This window comes from Glycine soja, chromosome 3, assembly GCF_004193775.1.
Source record: "Glycine soja cultivar W05 chromosome 3, ASM419377v2, whole genome shotgun sequence".
NCBI lineage: Eukaryota > Viridiplantae > Streptophyta > Magnoliopsida > Fabales > Fabaceae > Glycine > Glycine soja.
In genome coordinates, this window is record NC_041004.1 from 45,888,327 (window position 1) to 45,905,633 (window position 17,307).

General features: G+C 30.6%; 2 protein-coding genes and 1 pseudogene across 3 annotated transcripts; 1 reads left to right on the forward strand and 2 right to left on the reverse strand.

The window, feature by feature from the left end:
* The first annotated feature begins 1,248 nt into the window (after nucleotides 1–1,248).
* On the forward strand, nucleotides 1,249–3,403 carry LOC114407639 (40S ribosomal protein S14). Its single transcript, XM_028370818.1, has 6 exons — nucleotides 1,249–1,395; nucleotides 1,543–1,662; nucleotides 1,742–1,787; nucleotides 2,402–2,487; nucleotides 2,732–2,861; nucleotides 3,106–3,403. The coding sequence occupies exons 1-6, from the start codon at nucleotides 1,393–1,395 to the stop codon at nucleotides 3,171–3,173; spliced, it is 453 nt and encodes a 150-aa protein (XP_028226619.1). The 5' UTR covers nucleotides 1,249–1,392; the 3' UTR covers nucleotides 3,174–3,403.
* Nucleotides 3,404–7,741: 4,338 nt separating this feature from the next.
* LOC114407637 lies at nucleotides 7,742–9,108 on the reverse strand (annotated as a pseudogene).
* Nucleotides 9,109–10,701: 1,593 nt separating this feature from the next.
* Nucleotides 10,702–15,450, reverse strand: LOC114407635 (sugar transporter ERD6-like 5). Of its 2 annotated transcripts, XM_028370814.1 has the most exons (19): nucleotides 15,323–15,450; nucleotides 15,042–15,228; nucleotides 14,856–14,918; nucleotides 14,581–14,670; nucleotides 14,430–14,489; nucleotides 13,771–13,836; nucleotides 13,611–13,676; nucleotides 13,406–13,481; nucleotides 13,246–13,310; nucleotides 12,993–13,085; nucleotides 12,781–12,861; nucleotides 12,610–12,694; nucleotides 12,459–12,502; nucleotides 12,270–12,332; nucleotides 12,125–12,184; nucleotides 11,991–12,044; nucleotides 11,436–11,495; nucleotides 11,228–11,342; nucleotides 10,702–11,080 (listed from the first exon to the last, which is right to left on the reverse strand). In XM_028370814.1, the coding sequence occupies exons 2-19, from the start codon at nucleotides 15,216–15,218 to the stop codon at nucleotides 10,950–10,952; spliced, it is 1,449 nt and encodes a 482-aa protein (XP_028226615.1). In that variant the 5' UTR covers nucleotides 15,219–15,228; nucleotides 15,323–15,450; the 3' UTR covers nucleotides 10,702–10,949. The 2 variants fall into 2 exon arrangements, with proteins under 2 accessions (XP_028226615.1, XP_028226614.1); XM_028370813.1 differs by lacking the exon at nucleotides 15,323–15,450 and having other exon boundaries at nucleotides 15,042–15,316.
* Nucleotides 15,451–17,307: the final 1,857 nt, after the last annotated feature.

Sequence of the window (17,307 nt, forward strand, 5' to 3'; positions counted from 1 at the left end):
CAAAGTTCAATACTTTCTCACTAATTAAATCAGGTGCTGAAACATTTTTTATAATCAATGTGTCACACATGTTAAATATGTGGGGTAAATATTTATTAAATAAATAAAATGACCCATTTGGTCCTTTGTCATTCTGAAATGAAGAAAAACTTAAATAAGTCTTAAAATTAACCCATTTCTCTTATTTTGATCTCTGTCCAGGACTTAATCGCTAAGAATAAAATGAGGAAAAAAAATAATTTCAAGGACTTAATGAAGTTTTAAAATATTTTAAATATATATTTTAATTTTTCTTAGTTTTAAAGACTAGACCATGAGATATAAATTTAGGATTAAATTGATAATTTATTTTTATTAAATATCATGATAATTTTTATAGACTTAATATTTTTTTTGTAACTATAAAATTGGAGTGTTTTGATTTTGGTCCCTCTTAAAGCAATATTTTTTTATCTTTATTTTCATACTTAATTTTCTTAATCATTTATATCTTTCAATATATGATTTTAATCTTAATTTTTAAATTGAATTTTAATATTTTTATAACAAAATATTAATAGTTAAAAACAGATTTTAATACAACTTTAGTTCCTTTATAGTGTATTTGGTTTAGAAAATAAATATAAAAAAGATAAAAAAAAGAAAAAGAATTTTTCTAAATTAAAGTAGAGCAGAAGAGTGTAAGAATCATATAATTTTTTTTTCTCTATTTCTCTCCTTTCTTCCTCAACCAAACACCTTTAAATTCAAATTTTTTTATTGAATCGGATTTAATTTTAAAAATCAATCAAATCCTATTCAAGCTGCTGAATTTGTATATTAGTTCACAAATTTATAATATCACTCATATTTTTATTTTTATTTATTATATATTTATAAAATCCATATATTTTATATTGATTTATAAAAAATATATTTAATTAGATATTTTTTTTATTAATTATTTCACTTAAGATGCATAGTATATTATTATTAGTTATATAATGACATTTAAATGAAATATTTGATATTTTAAGTTATTTTTTATTATAATTATTATATATCTTACCTTTGAGTTGATATTTTCTAAAAAAAATGAAATGAAAAGATTAAAATCAATTTACATCAAGTGGAATTAAAATTCTAGACTAAATTGATTAGACGATAAACTAATAAAACCAAAATAATTGGATCATATTTTTTTTTCCCTCTTTAAAATCAGACTGAAAGTTCAGTAAATAAAAAAATTGAGGGGTAACATTGCAAATTCCAGTTTTTCACTCTGCAAAACCCTAGTCTGACTTAGATATAAAAACGAAACAAACGGTGCCTCCATTCTTCAGTTTGCAGAATCAGCTTTGAACGCCGAAGAAGGTTCATCCAATCCCCGAAGCCCTTCACCGCATTGCAACCATGGTGCGTAGATCTTCGTAAAATCAATCTAATAGACTTTTCCATTTTCACTCGAACCCTAGCTAGCTTTTCAGACTCAGCGGTGTGTTTGGGAGCGCAAGAGGGCAATACTGATAGGGTTTTGTTGTTGTTGTTGTTGTTGTTACGCAGTCGAGGAGAAAGGTCAGAGAGCCAAAGGAAGAAAACGTGACTCTGGGCCCAGCTGTTAGAGATGGTGAACATGTCTTTGGCGTCGCTCGCATCTTTGCCTCCTTCAATGATACCTTCATTGTAAGTATTTGCATTTCTTTTATTTCTCACTTTTAATTATCAATTTCTGAAGTTTCGTGGTTGATTTTTATGATTGCAGCATGTCACTGATTTGTCTGGGAGGGAAACGCTTGTCCGCATCACTGGTATATGACTGGTTCTCTTTACAATACGTAAAATTACTTACTATTATGGCATGAATTAAATGTTAGTTGTTATTTAGCTTTAATCGTTTCCAATTTCAGTGGATTTTATTGGGTTAGATAGAGTTAATTTGTATACTCTTTGTAAGATCCTTGTGTTGGCACTTAGGTATACCCATATCCCATGATGAAGGGAGCTTTGTTATTAAATTTTCACTTATATTTTGTAATATTGATATTGATACTGAAATAGCCTATATTTCAGTGGATTTAATTGTGTTAGAGTCAATATATGTTCTTTTTTCTTATCCCCTGTTCCCTGTTAGCTTTTCTGTAATTTATAGTTTTTATGTTCTTTGTGAGATTCTTATGTTGGAACTTAGGTATCCCCATACCCCATGATGGAGCGAGCTTAGTGATTGGGCTTGCCCTTTTGTAAAATTTTGTTTTGCTTTATCTTAATGGTTTATTTTTTTTTCTATTCACAGAACTTGGGATCTATTTGCGTATCACCAAGCTAACATTGTCATTAGATAAATTTTGGTTGTCTTTTTTCCTTTTTAGTAGATATAGGAAAACTGATGTGATTTCCTTATGTATTTGGTTTCTAACTTAAGGTGGAATGAAGGTTAAGGCTGACAGAGATGAATCATCTCCTTATGCTGCTATGCTTGCAGCTCAGGATGTTGCTGCCAGATGCAAGGTCAGTGGGCTTTTCTCTTTAGCTAGTGATTTTTGTTATTATCATATGCTGCTTTCTTCTTTATAAATTTGATAGAATTCCGATTTGATCATCCTGTTTGTTAGCCAATATCGCTGGTCAATGTTCTGTTTAGCTGTTTCAGTGATTTTGTTCCGGTCATGCTCTGAAATCACTGTTAGTATAGGATGTAATTTTCTGTGAAGCTGTCAAGTTTAATGCACTGTTTAAAATTACTGTGGAGCAGGAACTTGGCATAACTGCTCTTCATATCAAGCTCCGTGCCACTGGTGGAAACAAGACAAAGACACCTGGTCCTGGTGCTCAATCAGCTCTTCGTGCCCTTGCTCGTTCAGGAATGAAAATTGGTCGTATAGGTACTTGCCTTCACTTTATTTTTCCCCTTGTTCAAATGTCTTGTCATTTTTTTGTGTTGTCTATATATTTTCCAAAGTGTGTACTCTGAACTCTGATGGGTTGAGGCATTAATTTCTTTGTTTACTCTGAAGGGTTATCTTTTTTATGTTTATTTTCATTGTATTAGCCAGTTTTGTTTTATGATTGATTTCTTTTGTATGGCATTTACTGTTAAATACTAATTAATGTTTCTTGATTTTCCAGAGGATGTGACTCCCATTCCTTCGGATAGCACTCGTAGAAAGAGTGGTAGAAGGGGTAGAAGGCTTTAAACTTCTTGTGGTATGTGTCTGGAGTTGCTATATTTTAATTTCCATGCTAGACAGAATTGTGGCATTTTGAAATTTTGCTTAATTTAATATCCGAACTTCTATTGTATTTCTTGAGGTTTTTAACAGAATTTAGTTGAGACATTTAGACATCATTGTTAAAAGAGATTGTTGAAAGTTTTGCATGTTGCTTCGTGGCTTGCAAAGTTGCTAATCATCTACTTTTGATAAAATGTGCCTAGGTTTAGTTTCATTGATGTTTTGTTTTTATAGTTCGTTCTCCCTTTCGACTTCTATCTTCTTTTTAAGCGTGGAAACAAGAAGGGATTGGAAATCAAATTATTTTTCGACAATGAATTGCAATATTTTACCCAGCAAATAATCTCTAATTCTTTCGGTCTAAAGTTGGTCCGATACTTTTCTTTCTTGCCTTGCCCTTCTCTTTGTTGTGTTCTTCCCTAGTATCCGACAGAAGACTCCTCTGAAGAATGTGGTATCTGCAAAAGGTACTTTGATGATTAAGTTAGTTAGGTTTTGGCACAAAAAATAATTAGGGTATTAAATAAGAGTGGATAAAATAATGTGTTATTTTGAGAATCTAATCTTTTATACATATTTATTTGTCTCAAGGTTTTAATTAAGGAAATATAATTTAAGATAACCTTACAATCTTAATAATATTAAGACAAGTTAAATTCTTTTATCTTCACAAGTAATGGTTGAGAGGGTACTTAGTTGTGATTGAGGGAAATACTTAAGGTTTCTTCTTGCCAAAAATGGTTGGAGGTATTAGGTCTAGTTGATTATTCCAGGTTTCACCTTTTGTCAAATAAGGTCCAAAGTATTCTGGAATTCGGCCTAGCATGGTTTTTTTTTTTTTTTTTTGTGGATGGGGTATTAGTTCGAGGTTGAGAGGATAATGTGTTGTACTAGTATGTCTGTTAAATTTATTGTATTTGTTTTATGTCTTATCATTAGCTTGAAAACTACTAAATTGCAAAAAAAGATGCTTTCATTGTGATGGATGTTAAATTCTTTTTGAGCGCCCGTAAGCTTTGATGACCTCATCCACCACTCTTGCAATTCTCTTCATAACCCAAATCATGAACAGGTATAGCCAATGGATCTTTGGCATCTTCAGCCTTAGCCTTTTTTATAATCTCAAGCGTGCACTCGCTTCCCTGTCCTCTTGCCCCCTTCACGTAGGTGAAAATGACAGTAGCACCCTCTAAAGTTGCACACGGCTGTTGTATTCTGAGGAAGAAACCTGTATTCAGTGGAAGCCATTTTTCGTAAACAAATTAACTAAGAGTGAAAGTGATGGTTTTAATTAATTTGAATGGAAATGCAAATGAGTTGAGGAGACGTCGTGAATTGGCAGAAGGAGCTGCTGCGTATGGTGTCGATCGGTTTCTTGTACCGGACGCCTTCCGTAGGAAATGAAATGAGACACCAGTGCTGGTTGACAACTCCAGAGATCAGAGATGAGAGAAAATAAAAACAAATATATGTATGATAGGTGATAAATTTGATAAGAAAAGAAAGATAAAGAAAAAATAAAAATATCAACCAATTGTTTTATATTTGTGGGTGTAAAAAAGTTTTAAGATTCTTTATTTTGGGACATGAAAAAAAAAGTAATTTTAGTTGTTTTTGTTTTTGTTTTTATCTATTTTAGTTGTTTTCCACATCTACGTTATGATTGATTATGTTTTCCTTTTCATTTCATTGTGCTTGATTGGGTTTGGGCGGTTTCCTCCTAGTTTAGGACATGGTTACATTAATTTTTGCACAACGTGTTAGGTTGTTTATTTGGAAAGTTTTTTTTTCCCTTGAGAGTGACATATTTGGGAAGTTATTCTTTAAAACATATTTATACGCATGAATCATGATTAATCCGGTTAGATATAATTCATTTTAAAATAACATTTAGTGCATTTTTATTTTTTTTACAGTCATCTAGTGTATACTTAGCAAGTATTTCAGTTAATTTTTAGTTTTTTTTTTATAAATTAAAAGATTTATTTGATTTATTAATGATGTTTGATAAATAATTTTTTAATAGCTTGTATTATTTTTTGAAATAATAAATTAAATAACATTAATGCTAACTTTTAGCTTATTTTTTAATTCTTAAATATTTATTAATTTTTTATTTCTCTTTTTCACACACACATATAATAGCTAGGATTTCATTATTTTTACCCCTCCTCTTCTTACCCTATTTATTTTAGTTATTACACTACTATTTATATTATTTTAACATTATTTTTAAGTATTATACTAATTAACATAACTAAAATATGACAAGAGTTTAAATTTAATTAAAAAACCAAAATTATAATTACTTTAAAAAATATTTTTTCAACATAATTTTCAGCTCTTCAATTCAGAATTCACGTGAGAATGAAAAGGAAGATGGAAAATTTAAAGCATGGACCAAAAATTAACAATAAAAGTCATGGTTTCACACATGAAATTAAACAACCATAACCATTTGTCAATAACTTGTGCACTTCTTCAATTCCTTGTGAAACTCGGTCGCATATGCCTTCAATTAACTTAAGTGAAAGACTGGTATAGTTGCTAAAAACATTTCGCATGATCTTCACCAATGTAATACAGAAACTCAACCACATACATAAATTAAGAAAGTTAATTAATACGCCCGGCCATATTTGTGCCACAAACATAACCAAGGTGAAAGTAAGTAATGATCACCATGACTATATGGAAAACTAACCTTGGATTTATAAGGTAGAAATCGTGCAGCCTTCTTCTGAACGCCATGACAATTTACGTGAAAGAAACCATGGGAGAAAAACAACTAATCTAAACAAACTAATTAAGGTAAAAGTAACTTGGGTTAACTACCAAAATTCTATTAATTATAAATACATAATTTCTAATGGAAATCGTGCAAATCATCTTCTGAAAACCCCCTGCCCATTCACGTGAAAGGAACCATTGGAGAAAAACAAGGATTTGAGCAAACTAATTACGGTAATTAAAAGTAAGTAACTTAGGTTAACTACCAAAATTCTATTAAAAATACATAGTTAATTTCTTCACCTTCTCCTCCTTAATTTGTTTTCTACACCAACCTCCAGCTCCGTAATTAAAATTTTGTTCTTATTTCAATTCCTTTAATCCAAAATAACCAAGGTGGGAGAAAGTCTTTTATCATATGTAGAGAAGAAAAAAAATATAATTTTGAGTGCGTCCGGTGATCCTTATCATATCTTGCTTGATTTATGCCCGTTTACCATTTTTTGAACTTTTATTTCTTGATTTCTTAACCACTTTTCAACAATTTTATTTTCTTATTTCCAATTAATTATACTAGAATACTAACTATTATTAAGGTCATCTTCAGTGCCAATACTAATTATATTATAATACTAACTATTATTATTGCCAATTTTATTTTATTACTAAGAGTACTTCAAGTTAAACAATTTACTATGGAACACATGATTTTGCATTGTTTATATAAGCAACGTTTCTTAAAAATTTGTTAAAAAAAATGTTTTTTATGCTTTAATTTGTATGTTTTGAAGGAGAGGAAATGCATTTGATGGTGATGATATTACTTCTCAAATCAATTTTCCCTGTTTCGTGAGGTTAATTGAATTTTACATTATTCTTACACTTATGACATGGGGATGACCACGTGAGATACATTATAGATGTTATTTTGCTTCAATAACATGGAAAAATCTGTCTTTTTGATTAACACTTGTGTATATTTAATAATTTGGAGCAAAGAGTAAGTTTCGGTGGATAACTAATTAAAGATAATTATATTGAGAGAAAAAGGTTATACAGTGACATCGTAAAAAAGTTTTATACACTAAAAGAAGTTTTACAATATTATTTAATTATAACTCATCATATATGTTATGTTTATTAATTTTTATGATAACTATTTAAAAAATTACATTAAAACAATGATATGTGATTATTGGATAAAAATATAAAAGTATTTTACCTATAAACCATTAAACTCTTATATTAATAACAAAATTAGATTTCTATAAAATAAAGAAAAATACTATAAAAGATACAATTACAATTGTTAATTAGAAATAAGTGAAATTGTAATCAAATACATAAACACGCGTAATATTGAAAGTTCAAGTATCAAATTTTTATTTAATATTAATGGTTATAACGTACTACACAGGTCGATCTAATGCTTCGAACGAGCATACAAACAAAGCAGTAAGTTGAGCCGGCGATCGATCAGTCTCACCAGATATCAAGTTCTCTATATAACCATTTAACCACACTTAATTTTGGTACATACAGATACTTTATTTTGAATCCCAGTGACGGTGACTAATTTGCATGGCAACCGCCTCAAACTGTGATTGAGGGCTTACAAATATATGTTACTATTACTATGCATACATATGTATTTTATTAGGTTAATTTATACCATACGTTTGAAAGCAATACACATGCTTGCCTTCAACCTCGATTATTATTCATCCATACTTTGCGTAGACACAAGAACCACAATGACATTACGTACATATATATCAGTCTATCATTTATCCTTCAATTCATCAAGCATTCACAATGATTCCACCTGGAAAAAAAAAAAGAATAAGTAAGAGTCAGAAAACCCCAACAAGGAAAAACTTATGAGTTATGATTGAGGAGTAAAATAGTATGAATGTATATATATATATGTATGTATGACCGTTAGGGTGGAGGACTTGGCCAGTTACGTAAGAGGAGCATTGGTTGCTTGCAAGAAAGACATAAGAGGGAGCAACCTCAATAGGCTGCCCAGCTCTCTTCATTGGCGTCACATCCGAACCAAATCGAACAATTTCTTCCTCCCTAAAGCTTGCTACTTGTAATGGAGTCCAGATGGGTCCAGGTGCAACCCCGTTCACTCTTATTCCCTTGCTCACCAGCTGAAGTGCTAGGGACCGAGTAAACCCCAATATGGCACCTTTTGTCGATGCGTAGTCCACCAGTGTTGCATAACCCTTATATGCAGTCACTGATGTTGTGTTGATAATGCTGCTTCCTTCCTTCATGTGCTTCAAGCCATGCCTATATATATCAAAACTCACTTAAAATTATGTTTTTAGTTAATATTATTGGTCTAAAATGATTAATAAATACTGAAGAATTATTTTTAGTGAAATCTTTCTTCTCAATTATGTCCAATTTTTCCATCTATAAAAATTGAATTCAATGCCTCATTAAAGATTTGAACCAGTTAGTCACACCAACACAAAGTTGGTAATATAATTAAACATATAAACTTATATTTAAATCAATGGATCAACATAAGTGTCTACTTTAATGTTATGAAAAAAGATCAAAATAAATGATGTTTGATGTATTGAGATGCGGTTATAGGAAAAGGTTTACGTTTAAGTGTAGTGTTACTTAATTACTTGGTCATGAAGAAATAGGAGAAGATATTAGTTCGGAACACCATTTGAAGTGTTGCATCATCAATCTCTTCCAGGGAATCACTCTCGTACTGCACGGCTGCATTGTTGACCAGAATGTCAATGCGTCCATAAGCCTTGATGACCTCATCCACCACTCTCTTCATAACCCAAATCAGCAGGTATAGCCTTTTTTATAATCTGAAGCGTGTCACTCGCGTCCCTATCCTCTTGCCCCTTCACGTAGGTGAAAACAAGTCGCTCACGGCTCTTCCAATTCCAGAATCACCCCCTACAAAATATATATATAACCGATTAATTAGATACTGAAGGAAATATAAAATAAGTACTTATATATGGATAATGGGAGGTAATTAATAATTAAATATTATGTATACTTGAAGTTGATTTGATGGGTTGTAATCGGGGCTGCTGTATTGGGGTGGTGGATTCATGAGATACTCTTTGCCTGGTTGTGTGTCTTGCTTCTGAGGGGGAAACTGGTTTTCACCGGAAGTCATTCTCGTGAACAAGCTTTTGGAATCACTAAAATGTGATTTTGGTTAGTATAGGCTTGAGTTGGTTTTTAATGAGAAGTAAGATATGGAGGTGCTTTATAACGGGTTGCGTCTTAATCTTATAAGATATGATTGGTTTAGGGAGAATGAATATGGCACGGTCACGGTGGACATTTATTTTGGGACATATATGATCAATTGGTATGCTATCTTTTTTATTTGGTTATCTATATCCTTTATTGGGCTTGGGTCGCTTCCTTCTTAGTTTTAGACATGGTTATAATTAATTTTGGGACACGTATCGCACTATTCTTCCTTGGGTTGCGTTTTTTACTTGTTCTTTTTTTTATTATTATTATTTGGAAAGCTATTCTTAAAAAATATGATTTGGTACAATTAAATTTTAAAATAATATTTTAGAAAGAGTAAAATCATCGTGTCATTTGTGTGCTTAGTAGAGGGAGAAGAATAGAAAAACTAAAAATAGGAAAGAAAAATTAGGGTGAATGGAAATATATTTAAATATAATATGTAACAAAAAATATGAGAAATACAGTAATTTTTTAGAGAATTTGTTTTGAAATAAATGGTAAAAAGAGAAATATAGGAAGAAAAAAAATATAGATAATTAATATTTTTTAAAATTGGTTATTTCTCTTATGATATATGTTTTTGTCAGTTTAAACCGCCAAAAATGTCAACTTCTAATTGTTTTTAGCTGTCACATAATGCCATTTATATAGTTGAGTGTATTGTTTACTTTTACGTAATTTTGTGAAGAAATAAAAAAGAAATGTGGTGTTTCACCTTTTTATTTAACTTCTTTCGTTATTTTCACTCTACGAAACAATCCACATTTATTATCTCTTTTTTATTTTTTCTGACCCTTTCATATTTCTACTCTATCTACTAAACGGATTGCAAGTCCATGAAATAATTTAAAATATGTGGTTTGCTCATACTTGTGAATTTCTGATCCGATTTTTCATATTCCTCCTCTATTTAGTTTGGATTAAAGTAGTTTTCTCTACTTTATAGAAATGAGACCAGATTTTGGGATGTAAATCCTCACTATAACAATCCAAAAATCAAGCAGTAAAAATTACTTGGAAAATAATAAAAATAATAATTTGAATTGTTATCTAATTCTTCTTAGAGTTTAGACAAATTGCTAATTAATCTCTAGCTAAATTTAGAAAGAAAAAAAAAACCATTTGATCTCTGTAAATTGCAATTCGACTCTTCCTAAAAACTTTAAAATTTCCAATTAGTTCCTATAAATTGAAGCCCATCTGTTGTCCCGATTATGGCCGGCCGAAGTGCATTTGTATATAATTATATGACTCATTTATAATTATCAATAGAGAACAATTCTTATTTTAAGAATATTTAATTACTAATTTAGTAGTTATGAAAACTTTCTACTTTAGTCCCTTATTTAAAAACATTCCTGTTTACTCCCTACCCATACTATTTTTAATCTATTTTAATCTTTAGATATATAATTGAAAAAAGAAGAAGTAAAAGACAGTAATATATTAGATAGATAATATGATTAAAAGATTGGGAAGAATGTAATGTGAAAAAATGAAAGGATTTTTGTAAAATACATTAACTTGCAATTTCATTTACGGAGCGAAACATGTCCCATGGCTATGACATTTGAGTTTAAAATCAAATATTCAACTCTACATAATGACACTCAAAAAAATATACAAAATAAATCTACATATTAAGTATCTATCTATAATATAGACAATTAATTGTAAGAATATGTGTACATCACGAGTCTCGATAAAACTTTTGTGATGATTGCTGAATGTAATTTTCTTAATTCAGAATCTCTATCTCTTAGAAGAAAATGAGTTCAAAGAAGCTTGAATTTCTTCTAGTGTACGCCCCTTGGTCTCTGGTACTAGTTTTGCTACGAATAGCACAGTGAAGCCACATATGCTAGAGAACATTAAGAAAGTTCCTGCCCAAACATAACATAAAATAAATTTTATTCCATATGTAAAATAAGGACTCCTTACGTTTCTATTTTTCTTCCCTAGTTTCTTAAAAATTCTTAACTTTTTATTTTTATTTTTACCCTCAGGACCAAGATTAAATGATAACATACCTGCTGAACTCCAACTCATGAGGAAGTTAAAAGAATATGATATAATCCAAGAACACAGCCAGCTAACCAAAGTCACAAGGCTTCCAGCAGAACCCTTCACGTTGATGGGAAATATCTGGAAAATAAAATATAACCATTCATCATGCTGATATTTTTTGTGTTTGAATTTTTTTATTTTCCAAGTTTAGGTATAGTTTGACGAAGCTACCTCTGACATTATAACCCACGGAATTGCTCCCATACCTATAGAGTAAGATCCCACGTATACCTGGCCATTAAAAATAATTAATAAGACAATCACTTTTGGCGTGTTTGGAAGAAGTCATGTTTGGAAAGTAGAAGTTATAACTGTTAGTTTCTTAAAATCACATATGAAATGTGGAAAATCACTTTCTCAAGATGTGGAACCGAATGTTGGACTCAATACATAACAGAAATTGAATTCTTATTGTGAGACTTTAGAGGCATCATTCAAATGCTGAAACCAATTCTATGTCACTAAGACAAAATACAAGGCCAATGAAAAAATGAAAGAGCATGAGGCACATCATAAAAGTTTAGCAAGAATTCAAAGACTCCACTAAATATGCCAGAAATACTAATCTATGAAATTTTACTCAGTTGTGCTATTGTTACATAACAGATTATTAGCTAGGAGTTTCACATGACTCTTTCAGGGTCATAAAATATAGTAACGATCACAATCCATTTAAGTTAAATTTATGAGATTTCACGCTACAGTGTATAAGTGCAAGAACATTACCAGTACACCCACTAGTGCCAAAATTGGACTAACTCCTTTCCACTTATGTAAGTCCTGCATCAGACAATCCTAATTATTCTTAGAAATTCATGTGAAAAACAACTTACTAGATCAGATTCTGTTATTAAAAGAACCTGCAAAATGAATGACAAGGCTGCCAGGAAGCATCCTACGCATGTTCCCACTGCAGACACCTGCATGAGTATCAAAAAATTTTAGACTCAACTTGTAAAACACTGCAAAATAGTAGAGTAGGAACAATAGTTCAAACTTTTTTACCAGCAAAAGTGGTCGTCTTCCAGATTTATCCATTAAAAGTACTCCTATAGTTGTCATTGGAATCTATAAAGACAAATCACGGAATAGTATGAAAAACAAGAATGAAAGGTACACTCATCAAAGCATCCATCTTATTATACAGAATTAAGCACAGAGAAATGATGCAATCATGTGAAGAGAATTAAGAACCTTAACGGCAACGATTGCTATTGTTCCGATACTTTCTGAAAACCCTGTCATGGATAAGAGTTTTTGTTTTTGTGTGAAATCTGATATTCTCATATTCATTTTATTACTTGTCATACAATGGATGAAAGCATAGAAAAGGAGCTGCACATACCAGAAGAGATAAATATAGAGTTTGCATAAAAAACAATGGCATTAATCCCTCCAAACTGTTGCAGTATCATCAAGCCGACCCCTACCTGACCAACCAAGTAACTAAATACCATAAGAGCCCTGCAAAAGGTTAAGATGGGCAATATGAACAGGGATAATTTAGAATGCTCACGGTAAGTGACTTCAAATATTGTATTTGAAATAAGCCAATGATGCTAGCTTCTGTTTGCTTCTGAAAGGCTTCTGTATAATCCTACAAATAAAGGTACAATGCAAAATATGATAGATTAAACTCTAAGGTATCTTCCTTTTTTCTCTTCATTTGCATCTGAGTAAGATTGTAACTCAAGTGTTACACCTAACGAACAAAAACTAGTTACATACTCTGATTTCAGTGGCCTCTTGATAAAAATCGGCATTCTTCCCCCTGAGGCGCTGTAAAGCAGAATCACTCTCTTTCAAGCGACCAACCTTAGCCTGCAGAAAATTGCAAGTATCACTCGTGATATTTTGTCTAATGGCATGTCTTGACTCCAATCATTTGATAAAAGTGATGAAAAAGATCAAATCCTAGTGTGAGCAGTGTCCAACATGAGCAGCCCATACAATAAAATTACCAACGCTATGAACAACTCACCAGCCACCTAGGAGAATCAGGGATGAAGGGAAGACTCAGAAGTTGCACAAGACACGGAATAATTCCTGAGACAAAGACAAAAAAAACATGAGAGTTACATGGAGCCCTTTTGTTTTTTTAATTTGCTTTATGAAAAGAACACAAGAAAGAAGAATATTACCTATTGTAGCCAAGATCCGCCAATTCACATATGCTCCAATAAGATAAGTCAATGACATCCCACAACAAATCATTAACTGTCAAAATAAGATCATTTAGGGATTTAAAATAAGCCTATACATGACATAGAAAAATATAAGTGGTATGGTATATATAATAAGAGAAAAAATGACACTAAAGATTGAATCATGATAGTATTGCTTTACCTGATGAACTGCAGTGAATGCCCCTCGAAGATTCTTGGGTGTTATTTCTGCTACATAAACTGGTACCTAATACACAAAGGAAGCTATGTATTTGTATTTCTTGAGTGGCTGAATATCATTCGAACTGCAATCATAACATATAGCACAGTCACATAGTTACCACATAAGATAGAAGGCCAATCCCACATCCTACCAACAGTCTTCCAACATAAAGCCACCAAGCAACCTTCAAAAAGAACCAAATTTTAGATATCAACAACTGCACTTGAGGAAAACCCATGGGACGAAGACATTCAACTAATAGAATCATAGTGATTCAGTCGCTCAGAGTCCTCTGTCCTTACTCCTTGCTCTATCCATCTACTTCATTTTGCGTATAAAAACAGCAACTCAACAGAAATTTTGTTAGCAAGGATTACTAATGTCTAATACTCTTTTGAATAAGCTTCAAAGTTAATACCATGGCAGGATTATATACTTTTTTAATCCCTCCAAATATATCAGTTTTTCACTTTTAATTCTTATAATTCTTGTTTTTTGTTTATCATCCATGTAATGTCCAAACCTTTTGTTTTTAATCATTCCCATAAAAAAGGCATTTAAGCCTACCAAGGCATGTACTTCAAGTACTCAATAGTAATAATGCATTCTTTCCATGAATGTCTTTCTCCCCTACCTTGAAATATAGTTAAGCATTTTTCTCTTTAGGAAAGGTTACCAACACTTCATGATTACTACTAGTTTTCGGACATATTCCGCTATTACAAAGCGCGCAACTAGATAAATTTGGGGATGAAGAGGAAGAAATTCATGGGAAACCTTTGAGAATGTTATGGCAAGCCATCCCAAGATGCAGAAAACCTGGGAGAATCCCATGGCCTGCACAGCAAAACGCAAAATAACCAAAGGTGAACAACAACAACAACAAGAACATTGAAAGCAGAATTAATGCAGCGAGGCTATGACTTACAACTCGACGACCAGCATAATCTGCTATTCTACCACTCACAACGGCACCAATCATCGCTCCAATCGTCAATATTGAACCAAAAATTGAGTACTACAAAAGTGCAAATAGTTTGAGTGTTTGACCATCAAGGAACACGGTCAAACAAAAGTGATGACAAATAATAAATAACAAAAAAAGTTGTAATAAATGTTCCAGAAATGTCTGCGATCGAGTAAATAGCTCCACGAACAAATACATCGTATCCAATTGGAAAGAAAAAAAAAAAAGGTTGAAACCTGGGCGACTCCGAGATTGAGGTCAAGCATGATTCTAGATTGAGTAGGTGATGAATACCCAATCTGCAAAAATTAAAATGATATTCAAGTTACAACGGTCATTTTGAGTTAGAGTTAAATTTCTTTTACACATTTTACATTATCAAACAATGAGAAATGTTTGAAGATAAGAAAATAGAAACTCACAGCGGAGCCAAAAACGTAAGAACCAAAAACAGCGACGAGGGTAGTGAGTATAAGAGTAGTTGGTATGGAAGAAAAAGAAGAAGAAGAAGAAGGTCCGGTATGGCCTTTCCCCTGAGAGTCAACGGGACCGTAGCTTGTGGGGAGAAGAGGAGTTGAAAAATCGGTTTTGTTGTCCATGCTTTGCGCTCTATGAAAAGCAGACGAAGGAAGAGAGAGATTCATTCATTCAGATCAGAGGCTTTATAAATTAAAACATGAGATATGAGATTTAGATGACAAACTTTCCCTGTCGTGTTTTCAACAACTTCGCACTTCGCAGTCGTCTACGTTGCCCCAACACATCTTCAATCCTTTTTCTCTTTTCTATTTTCTGGCGTGCGGGTTCAATTTTAAATTATAAATAAATATATGCTATACTGTCACGTGCTTACTAACTTCTTATAGAAATTAAATTTTTTAATAAAACATAAAAATCTAAGTATTTCTATTTTAGTTTTATACTAATAATCAATTCAAAGTTTTAGTTAAAACATTTTCAAAAAGGGACAGCGGGAAAGTTTATCAACTTTGATATTAATGTTAGAAACCATTCATTAATTACAGTTTTTTTTAGAAGAAGAGTTCTCAACTTGAAGATAAGGAATTAAAAAAAAGGCACAACAGGAAAAAATACAATATCAACTTGCAAAGGTGAGGAAATAAAATAAGGGAGAACGTTAAAAACTTAGAAATCATGAATTAAAAAACTTTGAAATCATGCTGGATACGCGTGTCATGCTTAGCCAAAACTTTAAAAATATTTATGCTAATTTAATTTAATAAACGACGCAAGTCCATGTAATGACATGTGCCGCGTCCTTAAACTTGTGTTGTGACGTTATTGCCATTGTTATTACATTAAAAAAAAATTAATATATAAAATACTATTATAAAAATTGCTCCAAATAAGTAGCATGTTTTATATTTATTTTTTTGAATTTATCCTATTCTAATTCTAGCCTAACAGCCGCCAACATGGCGGCGATACTAATTTTCTAATTTCTACACATTGTTTGACATGATTTTGGAGAGAGACGAATGAGAAAAAAATAAAATATTGTGTCTTAATTAATATTTAAAAAAAAAACTTGTTCTGATGTATATTTTTAAAAAAATATGTTTTCGTTGTTTTTTCATTTTCAAGATTAACTTGGTTCAAAGAATTTGAAAAGGTTGGAGTGGACTTAAGAAAAAAGTGAGGTTGGAATAACAATGTTATCATTTTTTTTTTTTGTATTGTATTTAACAATAATGTAATTATTAAAAAAATTAAAATGTTTGAATAAAATCTAAATAATATAAACCAACTATTTTAATAGGTAGGATATGAGGAGGGATAAATTTAGTATCCAATTTTACTATTTATTTTATTAAAATGTAATGATTAAAAACATACGCATAAACACATAATCATTATGACATGTAAATTTTAATTATATTATTGATTAAAATATTAAAAACTAAATTATTATTATCATTAAAATATTTATTTTAAAAAATCTTGTATAATTTTTTTATAGATTAAATCAAAATAACTACATATATAAAATATAATTTTTTATAATTTAATTAAAATTATATTTTTTGTAATTTTCATAATGTGTAAAAACTAAAAGTTAATTTTTAAAAATTATATATAATTTTAAGGAATCAAAAATTTGTCATTTAAATATTTTTTATATTATATTTTATTATTATCTGATTTGTTATTTGATGTACACTAAATATTCAATATGTTTTTATCCTTCTCTTGTATCGATCTTAAATACCAAACAAACCCTGGGTGTTTATAGTGGAAGGAGTTAGAGTGATGGCAATTGAATCAAGAATCATAGCTAATAAGGGGTGGAAAAAAAGTTTTTATTTTTATTTGGGTAAACGATCATTTTGGTTTCTAAAAGTCTAATTCAGTAAAAAAAATTATAATTTAATCTTTTGAATGTGTAAAAAGTAAGACAATGTTGTATTGTTATTAAGTTTATAAAATTATTTTATCATTAAAATATAATATTTGAAAATTAATTTAATTTTAAAGTTATAAAATTTAAGGATTAATTTATTATTAAATTATACATAATATATAATTATCACATTTTCATATATTCAATGATTAAATTAGAATTTTTATTGTTTATGAACTAAATTTTCACCGAATTATACTACGATAGACTAAAATGATTCCTTTTTTATATTTTTAGATTCAGTTGATATTTTTTGATTGGGAGAC